This window comes from Spodoptera frugiperda, chromosome 30 (assembly GCF_023101765.2).
Source record: "Spodoptera frugiperda isolate SF20-4 chromosome 30, AGI-APGP_CSIRO_Sfru_2.0, whole genome shotgun sequence".
NCBI lineage: Eukaryota > Metazoa > Arthropoda > Insecta > Lepidoptera > Noctuidae > Spodoptera > Spodoptera frugiperda.
The window spans coordinates 5941191-5961150 of NC_064241.1; the positions used below are offsets into that span (position 1 = coordinate 5941191).

Below are 19960 nucleotides of genomic sequence, written 5' to 3' on the forward strand. Positions count from 1 at the left end.
TAGATTCACCTTTAATATATTAGTATTTTCTCCTGCAAATTCTGCCATCGTAATAAGGCTCCTCGTTGTTACGAAACAATAAGTCAATAAGGTAGGGATGAATAACTTAACACAAATAATTATAAGTCATAAGTAAATATGCATTAGATATATATTTAACACTAAAATGATATAAAATGTAATGCAATGCAATGCATGCGTTCAGTGGGTAAACAGTCTCTAAGGGAAATAAAACAACAACACTACGTTTTTTAAATATTTACTAATACCAAATCAATCTTAGACACACATCAAAACATACATAATATGCACAATCTCACTTAACTAAACTGATTTATTATCTATATTATATTGTTTTTGGAAAACAATTTTAGATTTTGTTATTCTCCTCTATATTAATACTTTAATGAAAGATAATAATAAATATGTACAAGTTCTTTTAAGGCACTCGATTAGTATTCGCCTTAACAATAAGTACAAATTAATATTAAAAAAAACAATGACATGTAAAAAGCCCGTCTGCTAATGGCACTAAGCATGTTTCAAGAAACAAATTTACTAATGTTATTGCTTATGAAACACAGTATTACTAGTTATTTGCAGACAATTATAATATTTGTACGTTAAACACATCTATTTCATCACATATTTTAACATTTAAATGAAACGGATTCCTCGAGTTGTTATGGCATTTTGCATTTTATGATTATATCTTTAAATGCTTTTTTTGTATTAGTATGATTTGTACGAACTATGTATAGATGTATGATGAAGGATGAACAGTTTTCAAGCACTGCTTCATATAAACTTTATGGAAGTAATTCATCTATGATTTGAAAAGGATAACAATAAAATATTTTAACCATTGTCCATCAAACTATGAACAAGCAACTTTAGACTTAACGGTGAGGAAATAAAAACAAAATTTACGTGTACGATTACATGAGATGATTTTATGGGAGATGTAACCAAGACATAAAATTAATTTTGCCCTAATTATATGAACGTGGGGAATTTTATATTTCTAAATGAACATTTTCAAGTGTTAACACAATGATGCGAATGAATTGGCATCTCAAATTAATCGTACTTAACTATGCATGAGTGGAGACCAAGAAAATTAAGTACTTATTTATGAAATAATCATGGACGGAGTGTTAACAACTTCGATGAAATATTTTCACAGAATTACGAGGATTATCTACATATCTTTTGTAGTTATTCGACATAACATTACTTATTAAGAAACAAAAAAAAAAAAAGATTTATTTCATGTATTTTTAGAAATTTCTTTTCCCAAAACTCTCGACGAAGCACCTAATTTAATGCAAAACGATAAAAATGTTACCAACTAATTAGCTCTTTTACTCTAATAACTTATAAACAATTTAATTTTAAAGAAAATATGTATCTTTACAGATAACAATCGTGATAATATAGTTTCACCTACCGCATTAATCTCAATATCAGATCTCTATAAAATCTTGTAAAAATATTCTCCCAACTTTATCGAGTCGAGATTTCTTTAATAATAAAATATTATTTAGTATTATAACATCTCTATTGCACTAATCGTGTTCCGTTATTGTTATAATATTGCTTTCACATTACATTATGTAAGCTAACACATAACAAAGCATGACGAATTGCCCTTGTTACAATAACACTGTGTAATCTTTGAGATTATTAATGGGTAATATATTTTTCACTGTATAAACATACTGCAGATCTCTGACAATTATATAAAATAGAACGAATCTAGAGATTCCCGAAGAGATTGTAACGAAGGCACTTATAAAAGTTAATAATGTTCCACAACTAACGTAAATCTACTAGACACTAAAACATTTGGGTATTATTATTTATATTCTTAGACAAATAATATTCTAAAACTGACGACGATAAATGTATAAAAATTAACATTTAGAAAAGTTAACAATAATTTAATCTCTTCTAACTTAGCTAGTAATTAGCATTATAACAATTTCTATAGAACCAAAAAAGGTAAGAACATTGTACATTTAATTAAGGCACATGGGATGTACACATATTCAAAGTTAACTATAAATATTAAGCACTAAGAGTAAAATACAATGCTATAAATATTAATTATTTCGTATGAGAATCCATACACTCATCGACCAATATAACACCATTGTATGTTTCAAGGAAGACATTGATTAATTTTGAATTTGAACAGAAAACGTAGTCAAATATTACTATAATTTATTTAGTCTTTGGTTTTAAAGTAATGTAAAATGTTTGCCAAAGGTTTGTTGGGTTGATGAGTATATGGAGAAACAACCTATATTAGACTATAATCCAATGTCAGTCCAATTATTTTTATGAAAAGCAATTTTAAAATATTTTAGCATCGTAGGTACTTACTTGACCTCTTGCTCGACGCCATCTTGTTCTCGCGCCGCGCCACAGACTATCCATGTAGCGCCAAACGATCAGTGTACGTATGTACGTGTGTAAATTGCGTGCGTAGTATACTAATATACTACATACTATGGTACATACATAGAACTTTGATAGACTTTTCATCTAACATTAGGTGGATAGTTACTTAGTTCACGTTATGACGTTGTTTCACAAAGCTTAATTCATACTAGTTGCAAGCTAACGAAGAAATGTTTACAGTTTCTGGGAAGATAAAAAAAAGCAAGAAGTGTTAGCAAAAGTCATTTTCAGTGTCAAATTAACTCTAGCTACTGCATGAATTAAGCTTTAGTTAGAAATAAAAATTTTACTCAAACCATCTTTTTGTGGGGACGGCGCTAAAGGTGCGATTTTTTTTTAAATATACTCTATTTAAATAACTTTAAATAAAAAACTATAAATAACTATTAAATGAAATACATAAGTAGCACATTTAACGCCGTGATTTGTCCGGGTATCCTAACAACACTCGTGCTTCAACAACAACACGTTCAAGCGACAACAGAAGTACAATAAGATACAATATAGTAAATATAGTCGATGGCGTGTGCCATTTCATAAAATTATATAAAATGTTAATAAAGTTCATCATGTTATAAACATAACAGGCATATAAATGTTAATAGTTAGACTATTATAATACATAGTATAATGTTAAACGTGAAAGGCCCAACAGCTAATAGCTACATGGTGGTCGATGTTCCGATGAGTATGTTACGCGGCGACATAGGGGGCCGGCGTGGAGCGGCCGGCCGCGACTCCTGTTAGTTCCTCGGCGCCGTTAGCACTCACCTAGCCGGGTTAACGAGAAGAGAGAAAAACAGAATGTTAGTATCGATCAAAATGTCATGGTCCGACTACACGAGTACCCCCAATCGCGAGCTGGCACGCTTTAACGCTTGCGTTGCGCTGCCGGAGCCGACCTGCTGACGTCACGGGTTAGGGGACTGGCAAATGTAAGACGTGGACTCAATGGACTCAACATGAGAGAGACACGACAGTCGGGACCGGCAACATGCAGCTATTCAACAAAAGCGATAAATCGTGGTCTCGGATTGACATGACTAGTGTACGGAATTTCTCATAAAAATAGAAATTGAATAAAAATGAGGGGGAGGCTATCAGGCATTCGCGCCGCGACACTTGTTCTGTTTGTGGCCCAGTTAATACTATACGGGTACTTAATTAGTTTACGCAGTTAATGGTTGAAAAATGTTAAGTCAATTTAGTATGTAAATGATAAATCTACAAATATAGGATTAAATGCCCAATAGTTCCCAAAAGAGCAATGCTTGAGACACGACGGCCGCGTGTGACGAACATTGCTCAGACAAACAAGCATAATAAATTTATCACTTATGTATAACCATAGCACCCAGATGCAAGTATGTAAGTTATTCAACACATTGCTGCAACATCTCAATACTGTATATGGCGGCATTCTCATAAAAGTTGTTAATTAGTTTGTGATAACGAATCAATGTCATTACATATTTGCATGTTAGTGACTCATATAATATAAATACATAGTTACAGATAATCTGCAAGTTGTGACAATAGCAGTTATGATAGTGCACTTAATAATTATTATTATGTAAACAAACGGGAACTTGGCCTTGTGGAGTTGCATGTTAGTTGTGTGAGGCTACAATTGACCAAATGACTGCACGTCATCAACTTTATCGACATATATACTCTTGTAACACAATAGAACATTAACTTTAGTACCGCGGACCTAACGAGACTAAAGAAAGAAAACGCTTAATTTAAATTTCAGACAATTTATTGCGTGTATATTCTCAGAAAATGCATTTATTTACAATCAACAACGGAAACAATACTTTACAAAACATTATCGCATATTATCATTCATTTTATAAAATTACGAATAGCATTTCGACTTAAATCATTTCATATAAAGAAGCGTGAAAATACGTAACCGGCATTATGGATGCCGGCTTTAAATCCACAAGGACACAAGTGCAAATTATCTTAATAATAAACCACTTTCAAATAAGAAAGTAAATATAATAATACCTAAGGCAAAAATAAAAACAACTAGCTTAAAAAATTTCATATAAAAATCTTATATTGACTAATAGAAAGTTGTGATGATTATGAAAAACATATCAAGTCAAAGGAGGGGCATTACGTTTAATACTGGATTGATGGCACAAATTCTGAGAATGCTCTTTCCTTTGACTAATACTGGGCGAGACTCAGGAAAGAAGGACCTCACAACCGGCTTGTAGCACCTCCGTGGATTCATTTGGCAATATTGAACACTAATGTCTAAGCGAACTACTTAAATGTCAAATTTTGCAATAAAAGAATAATGTAACATCAATCCTTCTTCCCTCAATATATAATTTATACCTGAAAATATTACGACTGTCCGTAGACATGTTGTGATTTCAATTGTTGCAACAACAGCATTGAAAACAACTACAGACAAATAATTTGGTAACGCTGATGTTCAACTTTGAATTCAGATAGATCTCTAATAATGCCTCGCATCACAACATGTAACAGATCTAAATATCTATAAAAAAGAAATATAAAAATCACAGTTTTCAAATTATGCAGTGTCACCTCAGATCCGGTTTGATGAGCGATAAAGCGTCTTATCCTCATACAAACTATTCAAGAACGTAACTAATAAGTACACAATATAATAAATATAAATAGTGACACAGAGAGACAGTAAAGCAAAGGTACCCACGCATACTCGAGACGAATAAGGTTGCTCGAAAGAATAAAATCAATAAATTTAAATTAATCAATAAGAAAATCAGAACTTGCAAGTATGTATACTGAGATACCTTCAAATGAGATTCGACAAAAAAACGCAAGTTCTATTCAATATTACATTAAAAAAATACAAGCAAACGTATTCATCTAGCTGCATGCGCGCGCACGCGCTTCTCACCTTGTGAACAAAATGGCGGCGTGAGAGCGTTTTGGCGGGAATTAAGGCGCCGGTAAGGCAGTGCGCTGGTAAGGGTGCTCCCTGACCTGCGCGAGCCGTTGCGCCCTCCTCACCACACCTAGCGGCATATACACATTTAACATCTGCGTCTTGGCTCAACATTAAAAGCTTCCAACACCGAGTCGGTGAACCCAGACCTTTGCTATTAAAGATTATAGAAATTCACTGGAAAACCAATTTGGAATACAAATACATTTAAAGCTGATAGACTATATAGAACTGGGTGTGGTTTTACATCTAAATGCTGCAAAGAATTTAATCTCATCGATAAAATAGAAATAGAAAAAAAAAATGATTTCGTTTTCTACACTTAACGATCGCAAGTACCTAGATATCACTGCCAAATACTCGTCATTGTCGTTCGGTAATACTAAGATATAATTTTATTATTAAATCTTCATTTGGCAGTAACACTAAAGTCTATTATTATGCTTAGGCCTATACTCTATTATCTATTTTATTGCTTTGGAAAATATAACAAAATAAAATATTTAAACGAACGGGTCTACGAACGCCCGATCAAGGTACAGGTAATGGCTGGCATCGATAATTTCATGTTTTAATTAAAATTGACTACAGTGTTAACTGCGATATAATAAACCTAAACAATAATATACGGGTGTATAATATTTTCATAAAGCTCACTCTTTTCTAACCTAACTAGAAATCTTTTAAAGATAATAATAATACTTAGCCTATGGTATGTTTATAAATATAATAATATGGCTAATAAATTAATAAGTTACGATATAATATTTGTAAAAATAACAGTGTGCACGATACTGGTGCCAAAGTTATTCTTACGCGTTAAACGTATATAAACATTTAAAACCGCCTAGAATGTTCCACGTTTTGTTCGTATGTGAGTGTGTATCGCGTTATTAATTTTGTCAGTTTTGTTAAAATATAGTTAAATATGTAATAATGTGTTCCTTTCGTAAATCAATTTGTATTTGGTCCCTTTTGCTTGTAATCGCTGAATTAACTATTCAACTCATTGCGTCATTCAGATATACTATTGTTAATACGAAAATTTCAATTTGTTATTCACAAGTATTTAACTGGAAATATAGACAAAGGATGGAAACAAACCACATGCATATATGGTGGAATTTTTAAATATATGATAATACTTTTAAGTAAGATATAACTTAGTCCAAAATTCAATGGAGTTTGATTCTACATTAACATAATGTTAATAAATTAGTTGTGTTACAAGCAAGGGTTATCACAAGAACTAAATGATGGGATCTATTCGTATCTATCATCATTCGAGTGAAGTGTAACGAGACAAGTAAATAAATATATAAAAACTCTACGTCTTTGTATAAAACATCGGTAACTTATATAGAGTTCTATTGGCAGTTTATATTCAACTAAAATAATATCTAATTTAAAAAAAAAAACAATAATTAACTGCCATCAACCCTAACACGAAACAACTGCTATAAAAGAAAATATATTCTCAATAAATATTTTGATAATAATCGTCATTATATTAATTTGAATAAATAGTAAAATTATATCTGTTATATAATAAATAATATATCTTTGACTGTCAAGTAAAAACAAAAGTTATAATTTGTATGAAACTGTACAAAACAGCTGTAGAAGAAAAAACAATGTTCGTAAATATTAAAGACGATAACATCGTAGGTACAAAATAATGAGTCGTTAAGCTAAACGTACTTAAAACAATAATTCTTAAACTATAAATTGATCATGGCGTTTTATTATGACTGTAAAGAGGACGTCCTGTGAGGCGTTTAGAAGGAGGATTATGATATCAAGGACGGCAATAATGATGCGTAGTGCGATACGGCGCTTGCAGTCTGCCATATCTTATTGTGGGCTGTTGCGGCCAATGTCAAAAGCCAGCTAGCAGATATCTCGACGCTGCAAACCCCATTAAAATATTTATATCACACACAGTTCAACAAAAGCTCGACACCATACGTTAGAATAGTGTACATTAGTTTGTTAGTGCTGTGTAATCACGAGCCTGATTGGTTTTTTTGTTAAATTAATTTAAATAAATAGCTGTTTTAGTGATCTAGCAGCGTCTGTAACCGTTAACCGATTTTTGTGTATAATTTACTTTGTTTCGGGGCTATAAAGTCTAATATCGCGCAGCAGGATAATCCCTCCATATAACGCTCCAGATGCAATCGGTCAAATCACGTGCTATGGACAAGAAACAATGGAGTTAAAATTCTGATCGAGCTCTTTGGTTGTTACTATTAGTACTGCAAGGCTGCTCGTTAACGTATGACGGTATTATATAATTGCCGTATATACCCCTAATTCAAAAGTCCCTCGTGTATATAAATGATGTCGCTACTAACACATGAATTGACCAACTAGAAAGCAATACATGGAGATTATCCGCTTCTATACATATAACCAAGTCGCTGAGAACAAGCTTGTACGGAAGCTCAATCCACAGAACAGAGAAAAAGAAGTAGAAGTAAAGGCGGGGCACGCGTAGCCCCTGATAAGTACAGATATGCTTATGTTTGTCATTTAGGCGTTTGTACGCATATCAGTCTTCTTTTGTAATAACGTCAAATAGACTTGTAAAAAAGCGTCAAAAATCGTAAAAAATATAAAAATGACGAAATGTGCTTCTTTATAGTGAAAAGATGAAAGCCATGACAAAAATGTGCCTAGTAGTGGTATATCGTATCATCGGTAAGTGCTATTTTATTTTATTTTAATTTATATTTGGCTTGAAACTAGTGACATATATTTTTTTTAATCTACAAACTAAATATAAGTTTATGTCTAAGATGATAGGGTCTACTTTCTTTCAAACTCATACCTGCTGTTCTAGAAGAATGCATTCGTGACATGTAATATTTTGCTACCCGTTTAGGGATTTACGTTATCGATAACAAGCATATTTCGATTCGTCGATATAATTAAAACTTTTTATTACGAATATAGATAAATACAAAAAAAATGGATAATAAGTAATAACTATTAAACATTAATTATGTTGTTTTAGATTTCCGAAGGATCCAGAAATAAAAGGAAAATGGATCGAGATGACTGGAAGACAAAATTGGTTTCCTGCCACTAACTAGTACAATTTGTTTGGACCATGTTGTACAACAAGATATTATATTATGAGTATAACCGAAAAAAAATGCGCAATTTTTTACTATAAATAATCAGTTAAATTTCCAGATTGTGCAGGCAGAAATACCTAATCACGTTATGTAATATTGGCCACCAACTGAAGGGAAGTAACTTTGTTTAATGTTCAGTTTTATTTTCTATTTTTTGTTACATACGACCTTAATAAAAAAATACTTTATATACAAAGTGTGATTTTTTATTTTTGCAATACAAATTTTGTTAGAATACTGCGAACGGCATGTGACTCTTTCCGAGTTATATGTACTTAACTAAGATCATTAAGACACCACTGACAAATGGTGAACGAAAACATCGTGAGGAAACCTGGGCTTATTATTTTCTAATTACCTATAATAAGTTTGAAATCAAAAACCCGCATTTGGCAAGCGTGGTGATCAATGATCAAACTTTCTCCGTGCGTGAAGAGGCCTTTGGGCAGCAGTGGCCATTTATAGGCTATTGATGATGATGATAGATAGATAGATAGATACTACTTCTTTTTCAGTCCAGTTTCAGTTTGCTGCGTACGATGTGACTTGAAACTAGTACATCTTTTCTACATTAGTTCATCTGAGGACGCTGCTTACTTCAAATACATGTATACTTACTTTATTATTCTGTATACTAACAAATCTAAATCCTTCAAATATTATCTCTTTAAAATTATAGTTTAGAAAAAAAGAAAACAATATATATTTACAGTTTTACAAGGAAAGATAATGTATACGAGTATTAAAATGTGTTGAACATTTTAATTATATCGATAAGTAAGCTTTCGATATCGGAACATCACTAGAGAAAATACAAGCGATAAAGTAGCTCGTTAAACAAATGTCAACCTTAACATGATAGCAATACAGCGTAATTGAATGCATTTATGATAGTGACATCTAGCGTCGAGTAGCAGAACTTGTTAGTGAAATTATGTTGCATTGAAAAAGAAGATTCTTTATTTTAAAATTAGTAGACAAGAGTGAACTCTATTAATATGTAATTAATGTGTTTTTTTCAAAGTGGTGACGGCTGATTTAAAGGCTATTTAACACGGACCAGTCACAGAAAGATTTTGCTAGTGTGACATATTATGATTATCCTGGAGATGTGTTAATTTGGGCGTGGCTTCAGAAAAATTGCCACGCTGGTTCTGATACAAACACAAGCGGTATACTATTTCTATCTCTTCTTCTCTATTCTGTGTTGAGATCAAACCTATGTCCAGCAACAGGCATAATAAAGGGGTTATCTTTTATTTAGTAAGTTTTTTAATTACGTAGTCTCAGTCGACGTGGTGCATTTCCTTTTAGCTGCATCAGACTTTAAAATTATTTCTAGTGTAACAACCGTCCTCAAAATATTCTAATTGCCCTATGACGCGTAACCCGTGGTTATCAAACATCGTTCGTAAAGATCAACGGGCGAACAACCCACCCGTATGGTCGGCGGCAGCGTACTCGGTGGTGAGCAGCGGGTTGGCGGCGGCAGCGGTCAGCGCGGCGTAGTTGGCGTAGTCGTAAGGAGAGGCGTAGATGAGCTGGTGCGCGGGCTCTCCGGGCGACAGCAAGCCAGCGGCGGCCTGTGCGCCTGAACCGTTGAGCAGGCCGGCCTGCGCGCCTTGCGACATGCGCGGCGACAGGATGAGTGGCGCGCCCAGCGGGGCCTGCGTCCTGAGCGCTACGCCTCCCACGCCTCCCACGGCGCCGCCCGGTGCCAGCAGACGCTGGGTCTCCGCTGCGGCCGCTGCCACACGCCGCCACTCCTCGTCCGCTGTGGGATCGTCTGCGTTGTATCAATGGTACTTATATCAGCCACACGTCGCCTTCTCGCCTCGACCTCATATAACCCATTAGCACAGTTTCCAATTTGAATGCGTCTCTCAATTTTGTTAGTAAGAATCGACGTGCACATTTACTTTACAGGCAATTTTTCCCAACCCCAACAAAACAAAGCTCACAAATTTAAAAATTGAGACACCAAAGAAGTTGAAATGATCGTGCACGATTCTATTTTTGATGTGTCAAGTGAAACAAATAGCATGTGTAACCAGAGTTCATAAGGAATCATTTGCTTGCCAATAACAAATACCACTTAGGCTTTAACGGTTTCCAATCGTCCTTAATTAACGATAAGGGATCTTGGTGCTGTGAAATCACCCATGTTAATAGTTAACAACCGTAACATGCCACAAATCAATTAAGTTAGTCATCTTAGCAGTCGCCTCGATGACTCACATCCGCAAACAAAAGACACAGTTTATGCTCACTTCAACAATAGGAAATGTAATGAAAACAGAGCAGAATATGTACAGTTGTCAGAAAACAATTCAATGAAAAAAATAATCCCACGATTATTATGTAATTTTTCATGCAAAATGATGTGTCCCACAACATTGTATTTTATCCAGGAAACAATCACAATTACTTTACAATCTCATTATTATCCTGCGTCTTTCAAAGATGGCATCTCTTTTGAAGTATGAAATTGAAATGGCACAGTATAAGAACCCTTAAATGCGTTTTTAACGCAAGCACCCATGAAAATCTCACTCAGACCTTTGAAGCTAATGACTATCTCTTCCATACAGCAGTTCACTTTTGTACATTGCAAAATGTCTATCTTCATTCATAAAGTCCCTGTGCGGAACAAAGGACTCAAGAACAATTTTGCTTACTGACTGCGTGGATTAAGATAGATTATCGCTATGGAAAAGTAAGAAATGGAGTGAATATAAAATCATTGAATAACTTCGCAATGTGTTAGTAAAACTGTTCCATTTCTTATTTCTCCATAAGAGTGTTAGTAAGTCTTAGTGGGTAGTTTTAGTGACAAAACATGAATGCGACCATACTTATGAGGCACTGACCGTTGACGGGTACCACCGCCTTGGTGCTGGAGTCGCGGTATGTGCCGTTTATGATCGCCAACTCCATCAACTGACGCTTCTTGAGCTCATCTTCGCCATCAGCTTGCTGTAAATGAAAGAAATGGGTTGGATTACTTTTATGAACATTCCACCAAAAAAATTAATGATATTCTACTTACGAGTATAATCGTTTTAGACAAGTTAAAAGAGGTGTGGTTGAATTTTATATACCAAGATTTTGAAATATAAAAATCTAAATAATACCAAGACATGAAAAACGCAAAAATAAAAACAATTTCCTAAAAATCAGATAAATTTGGTTGGAAAACGCAAACATAAATTGAAAGGTCAAGTTGATGAAAAATTAAATAGTAAAATTGTTAACTAAAATAAGGTCAGTGTCGGTGAAACACTATATTTGTACAGCCGCTAATGTATATTTCGGTACGAACTCGTATATCATTTATGACTTTGATGGTAGTTCGCAGCCAAGAAAATAAATTGGCAACAATATTTGAAAAATCCAGACATTCAGAGAAATGAAGGAAATGACTCAGAATACTATTGGTTAGCAGACTTGTCTGTCTGTTTCAAAATATATTTTAGGTGTTTATTTGGGCTGACTGAACCACAGGGTATCTTGCAATATGTATTTACTCAGCAGAGATCGGAAAACCCATGTCTGTGCCAAGCCTGTTTTTCGTGAGACGAAGAATTTTAAACTTGTGTTCGATAAATTCGATAGTTTTCCTCAAAATTTTATATGCAAACGCTATGCATATTTACGCTATAAATGTTTCTAAATGCCAGCTAAATTAATATGGTGATACAATACATTATTATTTTTAATTTCACTATAAAAAAAACTGCGGATCAACAACAAACATGAGCATTTCGTAAAAGTAGAACGCAGTACCAAAACAAAATTATTAAGGTATCTAGGTAGAAGGTAACCAGTGTCCGTTAATTAGTAGTAATGAGTCCGAGCCTTGCGGTTCAACACAATTGCTGATGACGTCATCGCACCTTAAATGCACGGCAATGAACGTAACACTGAATGAGATCTTCATATAGATAGTAAAAAACAATGAGAAAATGTTTCCAGTACAGATTCCGCTGATATTTACTGGACGAGAAAATATTTTTCTATCTTTTGAGGAAGGAAGGTAATTAGCAGCAGGCCGTTCCGACATATTGGAACATTTTAGTAATGACCTGTTCAACAAAATGTTTCCCAATATAATTCTAAAACCGATTTAATAATTTTACGGTATTTGGTTAAATGACAATTATTTTTGTTTCAGGTATTACACAGGTTCGATCTTTAACGTCAGAACCCTAAAAACGACACCGTTGTCTGTGACATTCGAGGCTACCGAACACTGGAGTGTGTGCCAAAATTTCTATTTGGCATAACTGTCTGCCAGTATGTTAGAGTTTATCTAAAACAGACAATATTCACAGCAAGTCGAAATATTCGACGTTTGCGTGCTAACCAACTGTTAAGTTAGTCATAGTTTACTATTACGGAACAATATAATGTTACGGGCTGCATAAAAGAAAGATCAGAGATTACTTCGGTCATACTACGAACCCAAACCAAATTCAACGATATCACGTGAACACGAAGCTATTTTAAAGTTTACTTCTATTTTTGTAACGTTATACGTTTTTGGGATTGTGAATGTGGAATGTTGACGGATTTAAAGGAGGAAATCCAATTTCAAATTAATATCACGTCATTATGCAACACCATTAATATTAGTTGTGCAATAAAACTAGCTTTTAACCTTCATTAAGCCTTCAAAAGTCACGTTGAAGTACCTAACATGACGGATATTAGGTACTTCGACGAGCAACCACAATGAGCAACGGAGTACAAATGCGACCGCAAACCTGGGCCCTCTGATTGATAGCTACTCCACACCTAATGTTATTCTGACATAATATTTTGCCACATAATCTTATGTTTCGTTAGACATCGACAAATTAGGTGCTTGTTTTTCATAATTAATTGGATATGCAGTTGAGATTTCTATATTGCCCAATAACTATAGATGAGTATCCATCGATAAACACTTGATAAAATATTTATAACCATTGTTTAATATCGTAAAATGAGTACAAGTAAACTAACTGCAGAGCTATTTCGACGTCCGCACAAAAATTTCAGTAAGATTAGTCAATATGGGAAATTTTGGAGTGCAAATGTATACATCTGGGAATTTGGGAAAGCCCAGTACTTTTTATACTAGTCTAAAATTAAGAACTAATGATGTCAGAATGAAATTTGGGTCAATACTTACAGGTACAAGCAGGCGTTTGACTTCATCGACAGCTCTGGCCAACTTTATCTTCGCCCTGTTCTCAGTGTCCTCAACTGTGAGTAAGACGTGGAGGTCGTCAGCCAAATGCTCCCAATTGGGTTTTCCTCTGTTTGCATCCTCCTGAAATTCATTATAATCACCTAGTTTAGCATCCTGCTATTGGAAATTGGAACATTTTGCTCCGTTTATGATGCTCTCAATTTAGCACGGTAATTATGGCGTTCTATGAGAAATCAAATATAGCGGGAAAATGGAATGACGTACAGCTAGATCCAATGTTTATGTTATTGGGGATTTCTTGTTTTAGTCATGGCTCATGTTTTAGCTATTACAGTTTTATATTTCTCCTGATTGGTTGTTGGACTAGTTTCTGTGTGTTTTAAGCATTGAACCAAGGATTTTTAAAACCAACAAAATCAATAGACGCGTCAATATTTTTTGTACTAACAGAACAGTCAAGTATCCATTACAATATTATATTTTACTATTGATAGTTGAAGTATGGTAGTGAATATAAATAGCCACATACATTGGTATAGTCTCAAGGACGCTGCTGAACGTTAATGGCTTGAGCACTTCAAACAAGCCCATACAAATTTAAACGGAAGATCCATATACGTTTCTAAATGTTTGGGTATTACTGTTCGTAGAAATTGATTTGTAAGTTATGCCACGATAGCCGAGCAAAACACTCAACAGATACATACATATATTAAACCCAAATTGAGCAATAGAAGCGCAGTGCAAATAGATTTTAAATAATAATGTTAAACGCCAATGATTTATGAGTCGTGAGTTTTCTCTTCATGGACAAAGGCCTAATCACTATGTGCAACGATTATAATAGATATATTATTGATATTTTATAAAACCTGATAATATGCAAATTACAACACAAGTGACAGATAAATTGGACTTGCTTGAACAAATTGGTTAGTGCAAATAATATAAAAAGTATGCCAACATCTTGCAAAAACGTTTGGTAAATAATATTATGCATACTCACACCTAGTAGTGTAGTAACAAAATAAATTCAGTTTGCTTTTCGTGATTAAGTACTTACTTCCCACTTGAATTTAGTAGATTACGAAGTAAATTGTGTAGCGATACAACAATATTGACCTAACCAAATCTAATTCATAGATATTCAATTGCTTAAAATTAAATATTATTTGAAATGGCCTTAGTACTGAAAAAATGTAATAACATAAAAATGGTAACTATAAAAACATCGATAAATGATTGTAACCTGCATAGATTTCCAGTTGTTAGCTGCGTGGAAAATATAAAGGTTAGTATTACAATCATAATATTTTTGTAGATTTAGATTGTGAACATTAAATTGTAGTTTTTATTACCTTTTTCTTATCCCTCATTGAACCCTTTCCTCTGACCATTATTTTGCATCCCGTCTCTTGTTCTAGCTGCTTAGCTGTCATACCCCTGGGCCCTAGAATCCTTCCAACGAAGTTGAACTGGAAAGAAGAAAAAAATAACATTAATCAAGATAATAATATGTACTATGTAATATGAAAATCATCATGTATTTAAAATCTTCAATTACCAAACACAATTTTCTATTTCTAAAACCAATTTGCATTCGAGTTTTAAAAAGCTTTTTATTCAGTTTTAAATTTCATTCATCAGCTGTTAGGCAATTCATTCAAAATGTAAGATTACGAAATGTCTTAACGATGCGGCCGCCACATGCTAAGACCTAATTCATATGTGACTTCATTTAATGCCATTAGCTGTTGGATTAATTACTCGCTTCGTTACACATAAACCATATTTCCCGAATATACTGCATGCTGTACATACGTTTAACCTCAATACGAGAGCTTCAAAGCATCGGTCAGCTCAACGTATATGAACTGTGAACCAGTATCATTCTGCCGTCCACGAGCATAGCTGAGAAATGGACCAGTTGGCGCGCCGCCAACAGCCGAAGTTCACACTAGCGCTTTTTTTTTCTAAAAGGATGTTCCAAGCAGCCAAAAGATAGTTCAAAATACACAATAAATAGGCGTAGTAAATAAAATTCGAGGTTAGAAACTCGTCACATGTCTTACGCTAAATTGTTTTGCATGACAGCGTGCAAATTGCTCGATGTTGTTATTATATTCTACTGAAAACTCAGGTGACGTTGACTAACAAACTAACATTCATTTCGGAAAGACAGTCTGAGCATGTTGGACGTCGTAAATCTAGACGATAGTGTCCTTTATTGTGACAATAGGCTCATTAGATATATTTCATTGCAGCGATATATTTCAATGAGGAAATATGAGATGCGGAAATAGGCACCCCAAACGAGCTGGGACAGCATTCGTTAGCCGTCGCGGTCGGGCGCCTGCTACGACGACAGGCGACAAATTGTAAATCACTCAAAGAACAGACGGACCGAAGTTTCACATGCCGATACATATCTTTATCGTATAAATAAATCTTTTAAAATCAGCCAACCGCACCGAGCTAAACAAGTATTAAACTAATAATGTTATCTAAAGTAGAAATAAAATAAATATCGTGGCCTGATAGTACGCGGTGCAGCACTAAAATACTTAGAATAGAATCTTGTGTAGGTAAGGCACTCCAGTGATTTCAACGCGTTGCTTTTAAAATTTCATAAATAAATCAAAACGAAAACGTTTCAAACCGCACCATTCGAATGATGGAAAATATCATTTAACCACAGGTTTTGAAAGCTTATTTTCTTTGATGTACACACGTAGGCTGCGGGCAAAATTTCCTTCTATCCCGTTTATATGAGCGTGGTTTCTAAGCAACATAAAATCCTAGCCGTAATCTCGTAGTGATCATAATTCCAAAGTGGAGGGCAGGTTCGATGCTATTTAGTGGTTGGCCACAAACTGCTCGGTTAGGAACACTTCCCTTGCTTGTCAACCATTATGTTACACCTCCTATTATTGTATCGCAAGGACCTCGTAAAATATTGCATCGGGAGCGAGAACACGTGTGTTATTGTTGTGTGAATTAACTGCAGTATCATAAACTTCAAACATATGCCCGTTTCTAAAACAGATTTTCTGGTCAGGAAGATTATTAAGTATCTTTTTTTAAGATCACGTAACCGCTCGATAGTTATATGAGCATAACGCCTGCACATTTGTCGGTAGGCGGTGACCTTACTGTTTCTTGGAAATGTATGATCTGACTGAGATTTGAGATCTAATCATAAGCCATAGTGGCAAATTCCTGAGTAATTAATTCTTGGTATTAAGAGTACGGGATTGTCCGTAAATATTTTAGTGTCATGATATTGTTACGATTTCGCCACGTGATAGGAAACAAAGTTCGCTCGCAGGCGTTTGGTCGCCGGTCGCCGGACGTCGGGCCACGTCGAAATAGCGACACGATACTTGGCTACGCGCCCGTGTTTACTTTATTGCATTTTTTCACTGTTAGTAATATTTTTATGAGAAAAGTAATTATTTTATTTTCTACATTACAGAAATACCTGTAAACGTGCCTGGATGTAGTCATGCGTTTGTCACCAGAGCGATACGACTTTCACTCGGAATTTTATACCTGGTGTTACCGAATACTCAAGCCCGAAAAAGCTTCAGTAGCATTAAAAAATAAGTCAGCAAGGTAAATTAGTGATAAAATTATAAAATTATTTACATAAATCCATTTAAATAATACAAGGAAATCGGATAGTACAACAGTAAACAAAAGCTATGGGAAACGTATGGCGCACCGCCGCCGGCGCATCTAATCGATAAACATTAACCAATTGCATTCCAGCCCGCGGCGCATACGCCCTTTACCTATACCTACGTACAAGTCCACGATTACAAGAATAAATGCAAATACTACTTTATCTGTCTAAGTATCGGCAGATATCGGTATTAATGCAAATAAAGTTATTTGTTTGAGAAACAATAAATCAGTGAACGCTACTTGTGTTAGCGGATTATAAGGTCTGTAAATAGCAGCTAATGATAAAGATATCGTTGTTGCAATCGTACATTATGTAATTTAATTCATGTTTTTATTCACAATCCGACAGATAGAACCATTTACGTTCATAATGATTGTAGTTGTGTAAATATTTTAATGATTGGTTTATTAAGACTGATGCTATAATTACAAGGAATATAATATTGTTTTACGTGTATTTGATAATATTATTAGCAATAGTAATGAGTAATATAACTGACAGAGTAATGAAATAAGGAAGGATAAATCGGTTAGCTATATCTATTGTAACAAAACAATGTAGTAAATCTACGGACAGTTTTTGTAATGATACATATCATAGGGATACACAGAGGCTAATAGATTGACATAATAACATTTATGGAGTTTTTACACAGTAGATTTAAAAGTTCCAGAACCATTCCAAATCTTTTACCAGTAGCTACGGACTACCTAGCGGGTTTACTGGGGCTCCGGCTCAAAAACCAGGGGTAGAAACGGAGTGGTTTTTATTCAGTAAGAGTCTGACACTTCAAAAAGTCATTGGATGATATTGCCTCCTAAAAATTACCGTGAAACCACGTTGTCACCCTTTAACTAAACCAAGTTATATTTTTTTGAGTCTTTAACTTTGTTCAGCAATATTTATGGGATAATTAGCAAAGGAACAGACGGATGACCTGATGAAAAACGATCTGTATGACCCATGCGACTTTTCACAACTATGTGGTCAAATGTAATAAACAGGTAACGGGCAATTAACTCTTTAAAATAACTGAGAGTCTGATACCGGTACATTTTGATGTAACGCATTATGCACCGTAATACGTAATGAGAATACGAGTATACAGGTTATAATGCATCGCACTGTCCCCTAACTGAAGCACAATAGTGTTTATATAGAAATGTGCAAGGTTTCCGTTCGTAATTGGCAGTGGTTTGTGCCCTAATGATAGCGTTCCGATAGTACCGCAAACCACGTGCAATGGGAACCACAATCGCATTGGGCAAGGTCGCTTTGTCAGCGGTGATAAAGAATATTTATTATTTAGATATTGGTAGCTATTTTAAATGTGGTTCTTCCATAATTAAATCCTATTTACTGCCGCAGACATTTAATATTCCTTAGTAACGATTTTGTATCGAAAACAATAACTAAGGACTGGGTTAAGTAACCATTAAATGACTCTGAGTACGGTAGTTAGTGTTGTAAGAACACTTATTCTGTCTCAACGATTTGATTAAATTATAATCCCCTATTTAGTGCTGAATGTACCGCACAAAACAGTAGATAGATTCTTGTTTCTGACGATGTTCCCTCATTTGTGTTTAACGTCACTATTTCTGAGTATTCACTCGTATTTCAGTAATTCCAATCTGAAGTTGGAACTTAAACACAAGTTAATATAACTTTACAACCTCGCCAGCCAGTAAATTTAATCTTAAAATTATTCTCGCACATGTTTTTCTAATGACAAAAAGGTAATAAATTTATTTTATCAAGTATTTAGTTATTTGACACATTACTAGGAACAAATACGTTTTAACACTCATAAAGGTTTGTTTTGTTTTAATTAGTTGTTTCGAAATCTTTGTTAGTACCAACGATTAGTTGGTCAGCAACAGCATCCTTTCAATAAATCTTCGGTGCCTTAACTTTTTTTTAATGGGGAAAATCATCCAATGTCTTCTCCCGCCTTTGGTGAAATGAGGTGTCTGACTCTTATTGACCAAAACCACCCCGTTCCTTCCCCGGTAATCTGTTACATTGTTTGTAGCTCCAGATCGGGCATCAGCTCTACTGGGACATCTGTGGTGATCTGGCTCTTTGAGCCGAGAACGGGGATTTGAAGTCGCCTTTCAAGCGTTGGGACTATACTAAAGCTTCTTTAAAGAGGGTGTGTGGTGTTTGTTTAGCAATAGACAAATTCTAGCTAATGGTGATGCTGTGGAGGTACCATCGGGTTTGTTTAGATACATAGGATAAAAATATATTATTAAGTACACATAGAAGATGTAGGGTAAGATAGAAATATAAATAAGTACATATAGAAGACGTAATGATTCCCATAGTAGGTTCACATAAGTGATTTATTTGATATTCTGTAATTAATTATACAATTCATTTTGCACTAACAAGGCTGTTCGGTAGTTTGTTTCATTGCACAATGATATATTGTACAATTAGTGTTAATGGCTATGGATATTAAGTTCCAATAAAATACCTACGTATTTTTAGTCTATCTAACTGCC

At 34.5% G+C, this 19960-nt stretch overlaps 1 protein-coding gene across 13 annotated transcripts in view; it reads right to left on the reverse strand.

Annotated features, from left to right (window-relative positions):
• Positions 1-243: 243 nt before the first annotated feature.
• The window catches only part of LOC118269879 (protein held out wings), a 72924-nt gene continuing 53207 nt past the window's right edge, over positions 244-19960 (reverse strand). Inside the window, exons 3-8 of one of the 13 annotated variants that reach the window (XR_007707453.1) lie at positions 15121-15237; positions 13742-13882; positions 11421-11541; positions 10004-10351; positions 5375-7618; positions 244-3237 (exon numbers count right to left, since the gene is read on the reverse strand). Coding sequence is in view for 12 of the 13 variants with exons in the window: in XM_035585232.2 (XP_035441125.1) it covers positions 5416-5492; positions 10004-10351; positions 11421-11541; positions 13742-13882; positions 15121-15237 (804 nt within the window). In the remaining variant the exon portion in view is untranslated. Of the gene's footprint in view, positions 3238-4210; positions 7619-10003; positions 10352-11420; positions 11542-13741; positions 13883-15120; positions 15238-19960 lie in introns of those variants that run through there. The other 12 variants (XM_035585235.2, XM_035585232.2, XM_035585236.2 and 9 more) reach the window with 12 other exon arrangements.